At 39.6% G+C, this 18816-nt stretch overlaps 1 protein-coding gene across 1 annotated transcript; it reads right to left on the bottom strand.

Annotated features, from left to right (window-relative positions):
* Positions 1–10426: 10426 nt before the first annotated feature.
* Positions 10427–13185, bottom strand: LOC147903131 (cysteine-rich receptor-like protein kinase 44). The gene is made up of 7 exons (XM_087374221.1): positions 12791–13185; positions 12270–12398; positions 12033–12172; positions 11652–11862; positions 11328–11562; positions 10871–11021; positions 10427–10788 (listed from the first exon to the last, which is right to left on the bottom strand). Exons 1-7 carry the CDS (start codon positions 13041–13043, stop codon positions 10456–10458), a joined length of 1452 nt encoding a protein of 483 aa, XP_087230347.1. The 5' UTR covers positions 13044–13185; the 3' UTR covers positions 10427–10455.
* Between the last annotated feature and the right edge of the window lie 5631 nt (positions 13186–18816).

The following is an 18816-nucleotide window of genomic DNA, read 5'->3' as shown; positions in this document are numbered from 1 at the left end:
ATTGGGAAACCAACCTTGTAGCACAAATTCTCCTCTTTCTATCACCACCAGTGGGTGCTAAGGATTCAATACATTGCAATTGTCTTTTCCTATCCTTCAATCCCAAATAGTGTTTCCTTCATCTTTTGCACTCATTCTACTGTCTTTTCCCATTCCTTCTCTATGGCCTATTGAATTTGAATGTCCATAGAACTTTTCAAACAACTTTTTGTTTCTCTTAACTTATGAATTGATTCTTGTAATTCCTATCACTCCAAGTCCAATGCATGTTGTGCCCAATCCAATTCATTAGCCTTATCATGAAGATCCTTGTTCTAACTTTGAAGGTCCTATATAGAGTTGCACATTGCAACAATAGTACTATTTTCTAATTGTTCTAATTTTTTTGCTTGGATCTATGCACCTTACAATCTTGGATAGCCATTTTCTGAGCATGGTTTAATCGATTAGCAATCTAGCATGTCCATTGCAAACAAACCAAACAAGTTCATGCATTGTATGGAAAGGAGGGTTCTTTTGGGTGGCAGGGTTCATAGGATAGGAGGTGCCTTCCACCCAAAATTCAAGATGCTTTCCTTAAAACAAAAACCATGTCATACATTTTTAGAACTTTTCATCAATCCCAAACTGCGTGTGCTTGCATATTAAACATCCAACTCTAAGTGCACAGTAAACTTGTTGGAGATGGTGCCATGACAGAGTAGGTGGGTGTGGAGAAGGAGGGGTAGGCATGGAGGAGGAGGAGTCAAGAGAGAGCAACAGGCATGGAGGAGGAGAAGGAGATGTGGAGGCATGTAAGGAGAGAGCAGGAGGGGCCTGGGGGGGGCACTGTGTAAAAACCCCATATAGCAAGTGCGATCAAGAGGTATTAAAAAAACACCCTACCTATGGATTTTAATAACCTATATACACCCCTTCTGTAAATTTTGAGATGATTAAAGAATCCCTTATGTACCAAAATTTTAGTTTTCGAATTAAAAAACCCCTTATGTATGTATATTTCCTGTAACTCTATAGAAATATAAAACCCCTTTTGTTGATCATGTGAAGATAGTAGGAGAGAAGGAAGGAGTCTCACTTGCGACTTTCTCATATACACAATGGGGGAATACACACAAAGGTGGAGGCTGAAAATAGTTTTCCTCTTCTTAGTTGTGAAAGCCAAAAGATCTCTAGTACAAAGAAATAGAAGAACCCTATATGTGGGTCTCAAACCAAACTCAGCTAACTAAGGTGGCATACTAATTGAGCCACGAACTAGAGTACATAAGGATAGCTGTCATCCAGCTATTATTCATGGGCAGTGTACCAACCGCATCTGCCGCTAACAAGTCGGTGACATAAATGCACAACGGTCACCCTGGCAGCTCGATATCTCAACACTCCCCCTCGAGCTCAATCCCAATTCCTGCACACCAAGCAGGTCTCTGAACTTGCACAGCTTCTTTGTGCCCAATGCCTTCGTGAATATGTCATCTACCTGATCCTCTGTGCTGACATAAACTAGATCAATAAGACCTAGTAAAACCTTCTCTCGGACATAGTGTCAATGTGCTTTGTTCTAGCATGATAGACTAGGTTATTTGCCAAGTGTATACTGCACATGTTGTCACAATAAATGACAACTGGCCCATCTGTAGACTGATGCATATCATAAAGTAGCTTATGCAACCAAGCTACCTCACATGTAGCCATTGCTGCACCCCTGTACTCAACCTCTGTGCTTGACAAGGCAACTGTAGGTTGTTTCTTGCCGCTCCAAGTGACTGTAGCACTCCCAAAAGAGAACACATATCCACTGGTAGATCGTCTATCAGAAATACTACCAGCCCAATCAACATCAGTGTATCCATGCAATTGTATCTGAACCCTAGTCTCATAAAATAGTCCATACTGCAATGTGGACTTCACATACTTGAGTATGCATCTAGCCGCATCCAAATGCGGTTTCCTTGGAGCCTGCATAAACTGACTTACCAATCCAACAGCATAGCTCAAATCTAGCCTGGTAATAGTCATATAAATCAAACTTCCTACTATGCGTCTGTACATAGTAGGGTCTTCCATAAGCTCACTTGCATCTGCGCTCAGCTTCACATTCTGCTCCAAACAAACTGAAATAGGCTTACAGCCTATCATCCCATATTCAGACAACATGTCCAATCCATACTGCCTCTGCAAGAGCTGTATCCCACTTGGTGATCTAATCACCTCAATGCCCAAGAAATAACGCAGCTCTCCCAAATCCTTCATCTCAAACTTCTGCTTCAATATCATTTTCACATGAAGGATATCTTCATCACTATGGCCTGTGATGATCAAATCATCAATATAAATGACAAGAAGCATAATACCTTTCTCTATTTTCCTCACATAAAGTGAGAAATCTGTCTTGGAAATCTGAAAGCCAATAGTGACAAGATACTGTCCTATCTTGTCAGACCATGCTCTAGGTGCTTGCTTCAAACCATACAAGGCTTTCTTCAACCTACAAACAAACTCAGGATGAACAGCATGAACATAACCTGGTGGCTGCTCCATAAAGACCTCTTCTTGCAAATCACCATGCAAGAAGGCATTCTTTACATCCATCTGATGTAAAGACCATCCCTTTGATGCAGCCATAGCAATGACTACTCTTATGGTTGCCATCCTTGCAACCATACTAAATGTTTCTTCATAATCAATGCCATATGTATGTGCATACCCCTTGACAACTAATCTTGCCTTGTATCTGTTCACAGAACCATTTGCATTGTGCTTCACCTTATAAACCCATTTACAGCCAATTGCATTCTTGTCTTTAGGCAAAGGCACCAATTCCCATGTAGCATTTGCTTCCAAGGCATCCATTTTTTCATCCATGGCTTTTTCCCATTTTTCTTTTCCCATGGCTTGCTCAAAAGAAGTGGGTTCTGGTTCCTGTATCAATTTGACCATATAGGCATAGTGAATGGCTGTAAATCCATCATATTTCAGCCTATCCACAGGATTCCTAGCTCTGGTAGACCTGCGCAAGATAGGCTCACTTCTAGGTGCTCTCAAAACATCCCTGGTCTTCCTTACTCCACAACAGAAGGATTACCCAACTCATCATCAATGCTCTGTTCTGAGCCACTGGATTCACCATCCACATAAGAGTGACCTGCATTCACATCAAACATGGGCTGATCTACCTTCTCTTTTCCTTTTCGTGATACCTGCATACCACTATCTGCATTGCTTTGAGGAGATTCTCCTGATCTCAATCTGCCTGTCCATGGTGAAGTATGTGAACCACTGCTAGAGAACACTACAGGTCCACTAATATTTTGTGATTGCTGCTATGAATTCTGTGCAGCATTACCATTTTGTGCATCTACATCAATCATCACATTTACTGGTTTATACTAGCTGCTCATCTTATCAAAAACAACATCTCTGCTCACTGTAAACCTCCTGTAAACTTATGAGAAGAAGGGTTATAGCATCTATACCCTTTCTGCTGTAGAGAATAACCAATAAAGATGCACTTCTCATCTTTTGGATCCAACTTGGACCTCAACTCATCTGGCACATGAACATAGGCAATGCAAACAAAAATTTTCAAATGAGAAATATATGGTTTCCTACCAGTATACATCTCCTCTGGCGTCATGCCATGTATTGCTGCAGTGGGAGTCCTGTTCATTATGTAAACTACTGTAGCAACTGCTTCAGCTCCCCGAGATACCTCTCCAATATGCCTGTTTTTCCTTTCTGCAAGTCCATTTTGCTGTGGGGTATGACTACATGAATATTGTTGCTTTATGCCATGCTCTTGCAAGAACCTTGCAAACTCATTTGAGAGGTACTCTCCCCCTCCATCTGACCTTAGGCATTTTATTTGCAGGCCTGTTTCTTTTTCAACCATAGCTTTAAAATCTTTGAAATGCCCAAACACTTCACTCTTCTTTTTCATAAAATACACCCAAACATTTCTACTGTAGTCATCAATAAAAGTGACAAAATAATGACAGCCTCCAATAGATGCAACTTTAGTAGTCCACACATCAGAGTGGATTAATTCCAATGTCTTCTTACTCTCTTGAACATGCCTAGGAAATGGTTTCCTTGCCTGTTTTCCAAAGTGACAGGCTTCACATAGCTTATGCATTTCTGCAACCTTGAATTTAGGCAATCCTGCAACAATATTTTGGCCCTGCATTGATTTAAGTCGCTGTACATTAACATGACCAATGCGTTTATGCCAGATATTAATATTTGCAACTACACTGGTCCCATGTGCAAACATTGCTGCACTCAATTTAGGCATGTCCGCATCCAACGTAAACATCCTGCCCTTCTTTCCTTTTGCTATCAAGCGACCGTTATTTTTCATATCCTCAACAAAGCATCCATGAGGATTAAATCTGACGTGTGCAAGCCCTGCTCAACCATTTGACCAACAGAAACTAGGTTCTTGGTGATGTTCGGGACATGAAATACATCAGACAGGTATTTCTTTTTCCCATCCTGCATAAACAAAGGAATTTTACCAATCTGCAAAATAGGATGTGTAGTATAATCACCAGTCTCCACAAATCCTGGTCTTTCCATTTTCCTTGCATCCTGCATTCATTCTGCATGACCTGTCATGTGGTTTGATGCACCTAAGTCAACATACCACACATCATTGCTTTCTTCTGCACTTTTCACAGAATTGGTCATGTGCTGCACCATAAACAAATGCTCATTTCTGTCATCACCCTGTCTACTAGAAGATGCATAATTCCCTTGCTGCAATTTTCCATTCATAATGTCATTCTGCTTTTTGTAGCAATCTTTAGCCATATGACCCATTTTACCACAATAGTAGCATTCAACATTGCTGTTTGCATTTTGGCCTCTCTGCCATCCACCACGGCCTCTTTGGCTCCCCCTGCCTCTAGAGTTACCACGTCCTCTTCCATAGGACTGGTTTTCTTGAGTTTGCTGCATATTCTGATTTCTACCACGGCCTCCAGTTCGCAGCCTCCAGTTCGGCCTCCTCTACCTCTGCCTCTACCTCTTCCAGTATTTGAGTAGAAGACAGTTTCTTTTGAAGTTCCTCCTGAAGAAGATGCACCACCATTTCTCTACTCTTCAGAAATTAGAAGAGCAAACAACTCCTCAAAATTAGGGAATTTTTCACGGACGACAATCGATGTCCGGAACTATGCATAATCCTTTCCTAGACCATTCAAGGTCACAAAAACTAAATCATCATCTTCCACTAGCGACCCAATGGAAGCAAGTGCATCTGCAATTTTCTTCACCTTCATGTGGTAGTCATTGATGCTCATATTTTCTCTCTACACATTGTGCAACTCGTGCTTGAGTTGCATTTTCCTGGCTTGCGTATTTGTGCTGTACATTTTTGCCAAAGTATCCCATGCCTCCTTTGGCGTACTTGCATCCTGAATATGCACAATTATAGAATCTGAAATACTGATAGACAGCCAATACATAACTTTTTTGGCTCTCTCATGCCATCCTTTAAATGCTTGCATTTCCTGTTGATTGGGAACATTAGGAAGAACTGGTTCTTCTTTATTTCCTATAATGAACTCCCAATAGCCTTTTCCCATAAGGAAATTCGTCATTCTAAACTTCCATGCTTGGAAGTTATTCTTGTCAAGCTTTTCAGTGACAATCTGTGAAAAAGAATAAGACGCCATTGTAGAACACTGCGAAAAATTCTGTCACTGCAAAAAACACATCTTCTGCCTCACACAGGCAAATCTGCAAAACTGACGAAAGTGGTATTTGACCACACAGTCACTTCCTAGTGACGATTTTGCATGAACAGGCAATAAGGATGATTCTGTAAGTCCCAATATCTCTGTGCACAGGCATACGATGCAACTTCTGCGGCAACTTTTCACCGACCTGCAGAGTAGTGACCTCGCACAGCAAAAATAGGGCCTTTTTCTGAGTGCCTGTAGAGAACTTCCGCCTTCAAAACGGGCCCCGAAATGGCCTCGAATCAGAAAAATAAAGTCACCAAGGGCTTTGCCCTGTCCCGCAGCATATGCTGGCCTCTCGCCACACCGCGAAGGGCGTCTCAATCTGAGAGAGTGCACTCTTGCACTTTTGGCTGTGCTACCTGCAGAGATTTGCTCCCAAACTCAAAAAAGGAAAGCAACACTGGTCCTCTTACCAGGACACCACGAACTTGGTTTGCTTTCTTGAGCTCCTTACCATGAACCAGGCTCTGATACCATGTGAAGATAGTGGGAGAGAAGGAAGGAGTCTCACTTGCACACATACACAATGGGGGAATACACACAAAGGTGGAGGCTGAAAATAGTTTTCCTCTTCTTAGTTGTGAAAGCCAAAAGATCTCTAGTACAAAGAAATAGAAGAACCCTATATGTGGGTCTCAAACCATACTCAGCTAACTAAGGTGGCATACTAACTGAGCCACGAACTAGAGTACATAAGGATAGCTGTCATCCAGCTATTATTCATGGGCGATGTACCAACCACATCTGCAGCTAACAAGTCGGTGACATAAATGCACAACGGTCACCCTGGCATATCACGAGTGGAGCTTGATATCTCAACAGATCGCACATGCTATCTTACATATTTGCTTAGTGACCCCCCCAAGAGGAGGGGGAGGAGGAGGCAGGGGTGAGGTTGAAGTGGGTAGCAGAAGGAGAAGGTCCTAGGAGGCAAGGGAGAGATGGTGGGGGAGGGTGAGGAGTAGGAGGGAGGGGCTAAGAGGAGGAGGAGGATGTGCAGGCATGGAAGGAGCTAGCTACAAGCAAGGAGAAGGAGGGAGGGGGGAGGAGGGATGGAGGGGAGGAGGAGAAGGAGGAGGAGAGAAGAGAGAGGGAGGAGGAGGGAGGGGAGGGGAGGAGCGAGGAGGAGGAGGAGGAGGGAATGTAGAGAGTGGAAGAGGAGGAGGGAGGGGAAGGAGAGATTGGGAAGGGAAGAGAGAGAGGGAAATTCAAATTTGAATTTTCAATGGGTGGCCAAGGAGGAGCAGAAAATGATACATTTGGGCCAACTAGGGAAAGAGTTCCAGAGAGAACTAGAGAATAAAGATGAAGGTATACCGGCCCCTACTTAGGTGTAAAAGGTGGGCTCACTTTTGTGGGCTTAAACAACCTAGGAAGGGGTGGTTTAGGACTTCTTTGGCCCTACCATGGGGCTTTCATTTGTACTAATCCATTTCTAAATCCATTCCTTATGAGGCCCTTTTGAGACTCCAAAGCTCCCCTAATGAGTGGTACAATTGATTTCCTCCAATTGTTTATCGAGACATCAAATCCTAGTACTCCGATGACAAGATGCCTAGTGCTATCCTTACACTAACTCTTGCTTCTCTTTGTGCATTTTTAAACAAAGTCTTCTTGTTAGATAGGGGTATGGTTCTAGTAGAAGATAGAAATAGGTCACTATAACTAGCCTTTACTTTGAAATCATCATTCAAAGGGATAAATTTCAACAAGCAAGTCAACTCACTTAAACTAGCATAGAGAATTAAATGGATGAGATGGATTGGATGTAGGCACACAGAGCCAGAGCATGTAGGGAACCATCTATTTTTATGAAGGTTCTAAATAAATCATAAGTAATGACACAAAACCTTTTTAAACTTCATCTCAATGTACAACATCAAGATCTAAGACTCACTTCAAGCAAAAGTGAAGATTAAGGGCACCTTAATCCTAAGTAGGCAAAGTTGAAGATTAAGGGCACCTTCACAGCCTAGCAAACTTTGGTATCCTAGATCGAGGAGTCGAGTATCATGTTGAATCTCAAAGTTGATGTGGATCATCAAGTTGAATCTCAAGCTTAATGTAGGAAATTGACTTCAAGGGGACTTGAAGCTTCTACATGGTGCCAAACGTCAAGTTGAAGTTTGAGCTCAATGTCAGATTCAATTGGATGTTTGACAGGAACTCGATGGCCTGTCAAACATTAGGTTGAAGCTTCACCTCGATGTCCAACATCGAGGTCAAGATTTAACTTGATGTCAAACATTGAGTAAAAAGAAAATAGTTTGAACTTAATGTTGGACATTGACTTTTAGATTTCAACTTGATGTCAGCATCAAGTGTAAACTTTGAATCAATGTTGAACATCACATAGAATTTTCAAATTGATATAAAAAATTGGATTGAAGCTTCTACCCAATGTTCAACATTCAATTCAAGCTTCAACTTGATGATGAACATTAACACCATGTAGAAGCTTAAACTCGATGTCCTACATCAATTTGGACTTGCAACTTGATGCTCCACATTAGGTTTGAGCTTCATAGAGATACATGACACCAAAGGAAAGTTCTAGACTCATTCAATCTTAATGTTCTTCATCAAGATGAAGTTACAACTAGATGTTGCACAACAAGTAAATAGCCTATGACTTGATGTTGTACATCAAGTTAAAGCTTCAACTGGATTTTCATAATCAAGATGAAGGTTTACCTTTATGTAAAACATCAAGTCCACGGTCGAATATATTAGCTATATCCTTTACTTATTTACCATTCTTCAATACAACTTTTTATTTTTTAATTTTATCTCATATCACAAATATGCCTATGACAATATAACTGCGTATTCTAGTCAAATTTAACACTATTTTGGTAGAAGGACAAAAAAATATCCTAGGACACTTTTATGTCCTATTAACTTAGCCATTTTCTAGAATTATTCAACAGCATTGATAAGGTATTTTAGTGCTTTGATTATTTAAAACAGTAGCTTATGTGCTAAAAAAAACTTGAAATTATTATGGGTTAGAACTTGCACCTATTACTTTTGAGTTCTACCTAAAGTTTTAAGGTCAATATAACGCCAAAATTTCATGCCGTTTTCTCATTTTTTATATAAAACGGCCATACTTCTTAATTGGAATGATTTTTTAAGACTTTGTAAGTCCTAGAGTCTAAGGATAACTATAACACATCTGTTTAGATTGCTGTGGAGCTAGATAATCATACTTATTATGATCTATGATTTCAAATGTAATTTTAGTGAATGCTGATAGTGAGATAATTTGATGTGTTGCACATTCTTTGATAATGTCTAACAAGTTCCAAACTCAACCATACTTTGTACATGTCATCAATAGGATATTATGTAGTATCATGAGTTTTTAGGAGACCTAATATAATGTAGAGCACCAAATTCAAACCTTATTTTGATTGTTCATTATGCCATGCTTCTAATCATTAATGAGTGATACAAATTAAAAAAGGCTATATCTAGAACACTTATATATGAGAAAATTCAAAAATAGAAAAGCGAGATTTAATGCACAACCTATTTTGATAGTTGAGGATTAAGAGCACTTAATCTCTTTGAGTTGTAGCCTTTATTGTGATGTGGTGACTTTTTCCTATGATAGAATTTTAGTGTTATTAAGATATAATGATTTGTGGCTATTATATCTAGCATATAAAGATGCTTATCTATGAAATGAGACTTACAATATAACCCACTAGGCTAACCACTCTTGTTAATTGCTTGACTCTCAAGGAAATGAGTACCTTTCTATGACATTTGAATATTATCTAGGACTCAAAAAATTTCTTTGGAGAGTCATGGTCTTCGTCTTGAAGAAGGCAATATCATTGTTGATAGTTCCAAGGAAGATGCTTCTTGCACTTCATCTTGGAATTAATATGTAACTAATGATAGTGATGCTCTAGAAATTGATGAAGAGTAGTCAAATTTAACAATGTGCTAGAATAAGTCATACTTTTCAATGGTTTGATTTGATTTTTTAAAATTAATGGTCTATGGTAGCACGATTATCTTTCCATGTGAGATTCATGATAATGTTGAAAATAGTTTCTTCAAAAAATCATGTCATTTCTTGGGATTTAATATAAGAAAACAATACAACGTGTGTGCTCAACAGATAATAGAATCTCATATGCGAGAGAGAAAAGCTGATAGTATAGAGAATCAAAAATTTGATTACTATAGTACTGGTACAATAGATGGCGCTGCCTCCCAGCCGTGCACTCCTGTGTGAAAAGCTTCGATGGCGTGCTGGAAACAGTAGAGGACAGAGGCTGGATGCTAAGGAATCAGAGTTGCTGTAGCTAGTGATGATTATGGGCTTCACAGGCTTGCTCTTATATCGCCACCATTCCTTATGAGGCCCTTTTGAGACCCCAAATCTCCCCTAATGCAGGGTTCTTAGCTTATGCTAGATTGGCATTCATATAATTCACTACTCCTATTAGGGGTAGCCATGGCTTTCAATAGTGCTCCATAATGTCTTAGTGAAGATTGAGTATGAATTTTCTCTAAACATGTTTTGACAGATCTAATAATGAATGTAAATGATGCATGAGGAAGTCAACAATTTGCTAGCATAAGCTACCAAATAAATAATGAACTTTTGCATGGTTTTAAATAACATTTTAAAAATAGATGATTGCAATGTCATCATAGCCTTTTGGTAGACTAAATGGGGATACATAGTCTATCTTGGCTCCACAACATCACTAAGGGATGCTGCATTAGATGTTGATATTTGAATATTTAAAGAAGATGAAGGTACTGATGGTGTGGAGCTAAGTGACGAGCTCCTATTCAAGGCACCCACAAATGCAGGCTGCATAGGTTTTGCCAAGATGTTTGATCTTCCGCATAACATTGCTACCACTTTAGACATGGTAGGTCTCAATCTAGCTGTAGCTTGGGTACATAATAGAGCAATGTGCACTATCCGCCTTGCCTCTTGTTGGCAAAAATTGTCACTTAGCCGTAGATCAACCAATTCTAAATCTTGCTCTTCTTGGTATAGTTGCCATGTCTGCAATGTAGTTTGAGTTAGTTCTAGGCTTAAATACATAATCTAGTATGAATTCAAGATTTTGGTGGAAGATAGTACAAACCCAATCCAATAGATGTTGCTTTGTTGAGGGCAACTGAAAATCGATGTTTTTCCTTCCGCTTATAATTTCCAAAGTGACTATGCCAAAGCTAAAGGTATCCACCTTTTCTGTGAGCTGCCCATGCATTGCATATTCAGGGGCTATATATCCCCTACAACATCATGATCGAGGTTACAAGACACATATACTATTTTGATAGAGTGTCCTCCTTGACCTCAGAAAATTTTTAATGTATTAAAAAATAATCATGCAAACAATTTCATTGGACAATAGTTAGGGCAATAGCAATAATATGCAATTATATGAAAGTTATGCATGTAAATCAAATTCTGGCTAAGTGTCTTTATGAGAAATAGATTAACATTAGGAAATAGAAGTACACAACATGAGTCTAATTTTGTATTACAAGATCATAGAAATACTTTCTAGCTTTAGATGTTCATAGAAGAAGACTTACATTGTTCCAGCTACTCTTGTGCTGACATGAGTTTGTCCCCCAGGGAAAAGTCTAGCAAGGCCAAAGTCAGAAATTTTGGGATTCAAATGATTGTCTAAAAGGATGTTGCTTGCTTTGATATCTCTATGGATGATGCGTAGTTGAGAATCCTCATGTAAATATGTTAATCCTCGAGCAGTCCCAATAATTATTCCAAGTCGAGTAGGCCAATCGAGTGTTGTCCCGTTATGGTCACCTAAATAAAGTTTAGACAATTTTAAAAAAAAAAAGCAAAGAGATGGTGAGTTAGATTTTCTCAAGGAAATGCAAATAGATGCTTATTACCAAATAAGAATTTGTCCAGACTTTTGTTTGGTAAATATTCAAACACCAACAGCCGTTCTGAGCCTTCCATACAATATCCAATCCATTTAACCAAATTCTTATGTTGTACGGTTGTCAACAGAGTGACCTCGTTTGCGAACTCATTCTGGCCCTGCTGGCTTCGATGAAAAAGTCTCTTCACTGCAACATCTTGTCCGCTTGGTAATGTTCCCTGCGAAAATCACACAAACTCAAGAACTTCAATCACTTGCGAGAACGTTGAAGATATAAGCCATACTAGAGAGAACCATTGACTTAAGAAATCTGCAGGAGTACTGTCACTTCCCCTGGCTTATATCTTTAGTTTACTAAAATGCTAGAGCTGCCTTTATAAATCCCAACCTTGTAAACAGCACCGTATCCACCCTCTCCAAGCTTGTTGTCAACATGAAATTCACCTGTGGATGCCTTCAATTCCTTGAAAGGAAACATTACTTGCATTTGTTGAAAGGCTGTCTCTAGCGTCTCCTCGTCTTTTGACCCTGATCAATATCGAGGCTACAGAGAGTAAGATAATTGAACAAGAATGTGGACGTATAATTAATGAGAAGACCGCGCACATGCAAATTCTGATCCTACCTGTACCTTTTCTCCATTTTCTGTTGCTTGACAGCCTTTTAGTGGCGACACCTATGCAGACAGCTAGCAAAAGTGATGCACTACTGATCGTGACACCCAAAATGATCGCTCTGGAACTTTTTGTGCCACCTGCAGCGTCCTTCCAATTTTAGCTCTATAATTAAACGTTTTTGGGACCACCTCTTAGTGATAAAAGTTTTACCGTCGAAAGGCTAGTTGAGGGATTGAACCCTTAACCTGGGTTTCATATCAATCCACCTCAACCACTAGGACACTCTTCCATTCATATCAATCCGTGTGTGTTGTGTTATTTCCAAATTAACGTCTCTTCAAAAAATTAAAATTAAAAAAAAAAAGATAAAAGTTTTACAGTGAATTACGTTTCTATGCTAGTATATTGTTCTATAGATTCACGAATCCGCACAGAATGGTATGTTATGCATGATGGGGTAATCCTTCATAATGATATAAAGTTGTGCAAGCTAAAAATTTGATAAACATTCGGGTTCTTCGACGATGACCTACGTTTCGCGCGAGGAGATGAAGTCGAAGGAACAATTTGTTGTTGCGTCGGTTCGAAAAAAAGGTACAGCTCGTAGCGGTAATAACAACTACCCGCAAAGATTCGCCCTCCGTTGCGACTTCCACAATACGTCGACCAAGAATCGGAAATGGCCTCAAGGCATTGCGAACACTGGGCTGGGGATAGGTACCCGAGGCATTGGACAAGGGCATACAAGGGCCCCAAAGACGTTGAGGCAGCGTAGCCACCATTGTGGGGAGCAGTGTCGATCAAAGTCCGGAGCAGATCGACTAAGGAGGGTGAGAAGGCCAGATCTTGAGTACTGGTGTCGTTACATCGGTGAGCAATGACGGCGGAATCAAGGGTGAAGAAGGAGCTATTCTGATAGCGCACAAAGCAGTGGTCGAGCTGGATGCTAGCACCGGTGGAACGATTGCCACAGAAGGAGCCAGAGGGAAGGTCTGCAAAGAGTTGGGAGACGCAGCGAGAGCAGGTGGGGAGGGAGAGGTCGCCTCGGCATTGGAAGAAACCGTAAACGGTGTTGGAAGTGGAGGTGGAGGATGGAGCTGCAGAGCTATTGCCGGAGAGGGAGGAGGAGGAGGAGCGAGAGAGGCTAGAGAAGACACTCTGGAAGGCTGGGCTGTTGATGATATTGGGCGAGTTCGTGGAATTCATGCAAAGACAGAAGTTGTCTTGAGCTGTGGCTACTTCAGATGGCAATGAAGGCACTAATGAGGAAGATGCCACACCCAACAAAAACAACATGTAGGAGAAGAAGAAGAAGATGATGTAGAAGATGGAGCATATATTCACGCATAGCTTCAGCCTCTCTAAACACCCCATCTCCTACCGCTCCTCTCCTCGGTCCTACTTGCTCCTCAATCTCATGCTTTCTGCCCTCAAATCATGCTCATCCTCCCCTGAGAATCATCCTCTTCCTCATCCTCAAAATCACATGAGCTTAACTAGTATGGAGCACCCTCCTTGCACTCTCATCCTCCTCCTTATCCCCTTTTACACGTCCAACCTAGAAAGTCCAACCACTAGACGACTTTTCCCCCACATCATTATCGATTGTCTTCCTTTTTCTTACTAGTGAGATGTGGAGTCATTTCTTGTACAACATGTGCAAACTCCTTTGTGCTCTTTCCAAAGCAATGTGATGCCTCAGAAATCTTATAATTTTATGCATATTTTTCCTTTCCAATTAAATGGACAATCCCTATACGTAGCCATAGTTATAGTATTGGTTGAGCACATTTTACAAGCATTTTCTTCTAGACATTGTGCAAGATACCATAAAGCATAAAGTTTTTATCCTAATGGGTTTATAGCTTCATTTCCAAAAGAAATATTAAATAGGTTTATTAAGGCAATGGATTTGCTTTCCAAAGATCACACTTAAAGTTTGAATCCATGTTAATGTGCATCATTTAAATATGAACCATCACCCTGAGTTCACTAAGCAATATGTAGGATAGCACATGAGTTCAAGAGCAAGTTTTTTATTTTCTTGTGGAGTTACAAACATCATACATACATAGAAGGTATAAGGGGTACTTAAAACCCCTCATGTTGAACGCACGTGATGTAGGAGTTTTACATAGTGAAACCCCCAAGCTTTTAGTACAACCTATTGATGTGATAGATTTTTCATATATTTTGACTTAGATTGAGAATTGAAAGAGAAATACCTCGAACATAATCTATTCGACACCTCTTTTACATGACTTTAAGTTGCATGTGAATTTCCAAAAGTCCTCTAATGAAGAGATCTTCAACCCTTATATCTTCATCCTCAGTTGTGTTGAACAGAGAAGAGAAAGAGAGACGAGATGCTCCCAAAGGATTGAGTATTGCATTACTACATGGACTTATATAGTGGAAGCCTAAGTTTAGTAGGAGTGAGAGATATATATCTCCAACATCCCCGCTCAAACCAAGGGCCCCTAGCACTAGGTGAAAAAACCCTTGGGGAGTTTAAGGGAAAGACCCGTGCTCTATATAAGCCCATGACAAAATGTACAATATTTACAATGAATGTAATACATAAAAAATGTGCACAGTATAGTCTGTGGTGCTTTGTGCTATATCATATTGTTACAAATTTTCGTAAAAGAGGTATCACGCCAAGCTTGTTCTTGAGAAAGGAGAAGTGAGCTTCTCCAAGACCTTTGGTGAATATGTTGGCAATCATCTGATTAGTCGAACAATACTCAATCCTTTCTGTACTTTGTGCCAAACATAGTGATAATGAATAGAGATATGCTTGGTTTTGCTATGTTGAACATAGTCTTTTGCAATACTTATTGCACTTTGATTGTCACACCGTAGAGGAGTGCTGGAAGAAGAAGTATGACCAATATCAGTAAGTAATTGGCATAGCCATATCAATTCTCGTGCTGCTAATGATGCAGCCACATACTCAGCTTCAATGCTAGAGATGGCAACACAATCATGTTTCTTACTAGCCCAAGATACAATTGTTTGATTAATAAAGAAACAATTACCATTGGTGGAGTGCATTTAAGAATGGGCACTAGCCCAATTAGCATCAGAATAGCCAACCAAAGAAAATGATGTGGAGGAGTCCTTGCGATAGAGAAGACCATAATCTTTGGTGCCTTTCAAATATTGGAGCACTTGCTTAGTTGCTACCCAATGGCCATGACACGGTTTGGATAGAAATTGACCAAGAAGATTGGCAACGAAAAGAATAACAGACCTAGTGTTTAATCTAAGAAATTGTAAACATCCAACCATATTGGCATAGGGGGTATGATCTTCCAGAGGAGCCTCAAATTTTGATGGCTATCATTTATTTGAAAGATGAGCAATTGGAGTAGCAACTAGATGAGCATCGGTCAACAAAAATTCGTCAAGGATATCTATGATGAATTTAGGCTGTCGTAGTGTAAGAAGACCCACGTCTCGATATCTCTGAACTTGAAGACCTAGACAAGAATGAATATCACCAAGATCAACCATCTCAAATGCCAAAGATAAGAGCTTTCTGATGTGAGAAAGAAACTCAAGATTGTTGGCAACAAGGATGGTATCATCAACATATAGGGCAATAATGACAAAGGATTGGTGCTATCTTTTCAAATATAAATTGGCGTCAGAAGAATAGACATGGAATCCTTGAGATTGAAGAAAGGTGTTAATTTTGAGATACTAGGCTCGAGAGGCCTATTTAGACCATAAAGAGCTTGATGAAGTCGACAAAACCGATGTTGTTTGCCATGAATAACAAAGCCGAGTGGTTGTTCCATGTATATCTCTTCATTAAGATCCCTATTGAGAAAGGTAGCCTTTATGTCCATTTGATGAATTTCAAGATCAAACTAGGTGGCAAATGCTAATAAAACATGAATACTTGTGATACGGAGAACTAGAGAGAAAGTATCATTGTAATCAATACCTACAATTTGAGAGAAGCCTTTTGCAACACGGCATGCTTTGTGTTTGTCAAAGGATCCATCTAACTAAGTTGAGCTTAGTTTTGTAAACCCATTTACATTGAATGGGTTTTCGGCCTTCAGGTAATTCAGTAAGTATCTAGGTGCCCTTGGAAATAAGAGAATCATACTCTGCTTGCATGGCATCTTGTCATTGTGCCTTTTGTGGGGATGAGATGGCCTACTCATAGGTAATAGAATCTTCAATAGTAGACAAAGCTTGCATGGGAGAATCATCATCAGAATCATAAGAAAGAGAGTCCTAATGGATCAGAAGATCAACAAAGATGTCCATATCAGAATCTTGAAGGGTGAGCAGATCAGAACCATTAGATGTGGAGGGTGGATCATTAGAAGAAGTATCCATAGTGAAAGGAAGAGAAGTTAGAATGGTCTGAGAGTCATCAGAAAGATTGATAGACCAAGTACCACCCATTGTGTCTTTGTTAAAAATGGCATCACAATTAATAATCTCTTTATGTGAAATGGGGTCATAGAAGATATGACCTTTGACACCATCGAGATAGCCAATAAAAATAACTTTTTGACCAGGTAGATCAAGTTTGGATCCAGTTTCTTTTGGAACATGAATGTAGGAAATACACCAAAAAACCTAAAGATGAAAAATTGAAGGAGTGGTACCTATCCATGCTATGCTGTGATGGGAAGAGTGCCAACTAGTGCTATTGTAGGAAGATAGTTTTGAACATAAATTGCAGCATGAATAGCATCCACCCAAAAAACTTTGGAAAGATCGGAATGTACTAGTGAGCAACACATACCATTAAGAATGGTACAATTCCTGCATTCTGAGATAGAATTTTACTAGGGGGTAGAAGGATAGTGTATTGACTTTGAATACCATAACAAATGCAATAGTCGATGAAGGCTAAGGATGTATATTCTTTGCCATTATTACTTCGCAAAATCTTAAGGGTTTTGCCAGTTTGCCTTTTAGCCAATTTGTGATAATCTTGGAAAAAGATGAGAGCTTCTAACTTTTGTCGCATGAGATAGACATAAGTATAGCGAGAAAACTCATCAATAAAGGTGATGAAATATCTATACCGAGAATGAGAAAGAGGAAAAGGGCCACATATGTCAGTGTGAACAAGGTAAAGTAAGTCGTGAGAAGATGGTCTGTGTGATGAAATAAATGGTCTTTGGTGACGTTTGCCCGAGCGCAATAATGTTCACAGACCCCAAGATGAGAGGATAACTTAAGATCAAGACCAGACACCAATTGTGAACGTTGAATATCAAGAATTTTTGAAAAATCTACATGAGCAAACCTAGGATGCCAAAGCCATCCTTCGCGAGATCTTGAAGAGGTGACTAGATTTGCTAGATCATCTGTTAAAGTCATTTAAAATATGTTTCCGCATCTAGGTGTTGTGGCTATGATGCGACCTTCTTTTTCAATCCGGTATTAAAGATGATTAAACCAACAAATATTCCAAGATCTACAAGTAGAGCAACTGATAATAAATTGCCTTGAAGATCCGAAACATGAAGAACTTCTCGTAAGATTCGTGTAGAGGAAGATGTACCTAAGTAAATATCTCGTAAATATCACCAATTCCAAGGAGTTTCCAAGAGTATCATCTACAAGATAGACTTGTTTCTAAACAGGAAGAGTGGAATAATTCTGGAGCCATTGGGCTTGGTGAGTCATATTAGCAATCACACTAGAATCAATTACAAAAGTTGCTCCATAATGAATAAATAAGACATGAGTAGATGGGACATGATGAGTAACACAATTAGCTTCATCTGCATGTAAATTATCATGAGGAGAATCAACCATGTTAGCTAAATTGTGCTAGTTCATTGTATGCTTTCTTGAGACAATGTGATAAAATGTGACCTTTTTGACCACAATAACTGCATGTAGAAGGTCGACTATCAATTGAGCCCTCTGGGTAGAAGTAGAAGTACCATGATCTTGATCATATAGTGTTGCAAAGCAATCTGACTCATAGTGCTTAGGCTTGCAACAATAATTACAAAATTTATTGAAACAAGATTGTAATCCAAAGCGACCACCACAAAAGAATCAACAGCAGTCATTGCGAGAACGTTGAGAAAAAGAACGCTTCCGAGAAACAATATAAGCATTATCAGAACCGTTGGAGGTGGCTCTTTTGTTAAAAGAGCAGTAGTAGAAGACTCATTCCACCTTTCTTGCCATTGTGAATATTCGATAAGAGACATGCAAGAACCTTCAAAATCAATTCCATCCTTATTAGAAAGAATGGTAACAATATTATCATACTTGTCATCTTTGATGGTATGGAGTAATTGAGCAACGAGTTGAGAACGTGCAATAGGAGCACCGGCTGTGGGGCAAGTTGATTGACAATATCTTTGAAGGAATCAATATGATTGGACATGGAGGCCAAGGGGGGTCACTAAGCAAATATGTAAGACAGCACGTGCGATCAACGGAATGGATTTTATATTTTTATGGAGTTATAGAAAATATACATACATAAGGGGTTTTTTAATTCAAAAAGTGAAAATTTTTATACATAAGGGATACTTTAATCATCTCAAAATTTAC

The sequence above is a fragment of the Dipteris shenzhenensis genome, chromosome 4 (genome assembly GCF_047967505.1).
Source record: "Dipteris shenzhenensis isolate YYH24624 ecotype China chromosome 4, Dip_SZ_1.0, whole genome shotgun sequence".
Classification (NCBI taxonomy): Eukaryota; Viridiplantae; Streptophyta; class Polypodiopsida; order Gleicheniales; family Dipteridaceae; genus Dipteris; species Dipteris shenzhenensis.
This window is presented reverse-complemented; position numbering and strand designations above follow the sequence as displayed.

Excerpts from the sequence above, each read along its gene's own strand:
- LOC147903131 (XM_087374221.1), bottom strand. The coding sequence starts at position 13,043 with ATGGTGGCTACGCTGCCTCAACGTCTTTGGGGCCCTTGTATGCCCTTG. Across the intron at positions 12,399-12,790 it reads TCTCCTCGCGCGAAACGTAG|GTGGCACAAAAAGTTCCAGA; the intron begins GTCATCGTCGAA and ends AGGACGCTGCAG. Across the intron at positions 11,563-11,651 it reads TCTGGACAAATTCTTATTTG|GTGACCATAACGGGACAACA; the intron begins GTAATAAGCATC and ends AACTTTATTTAG.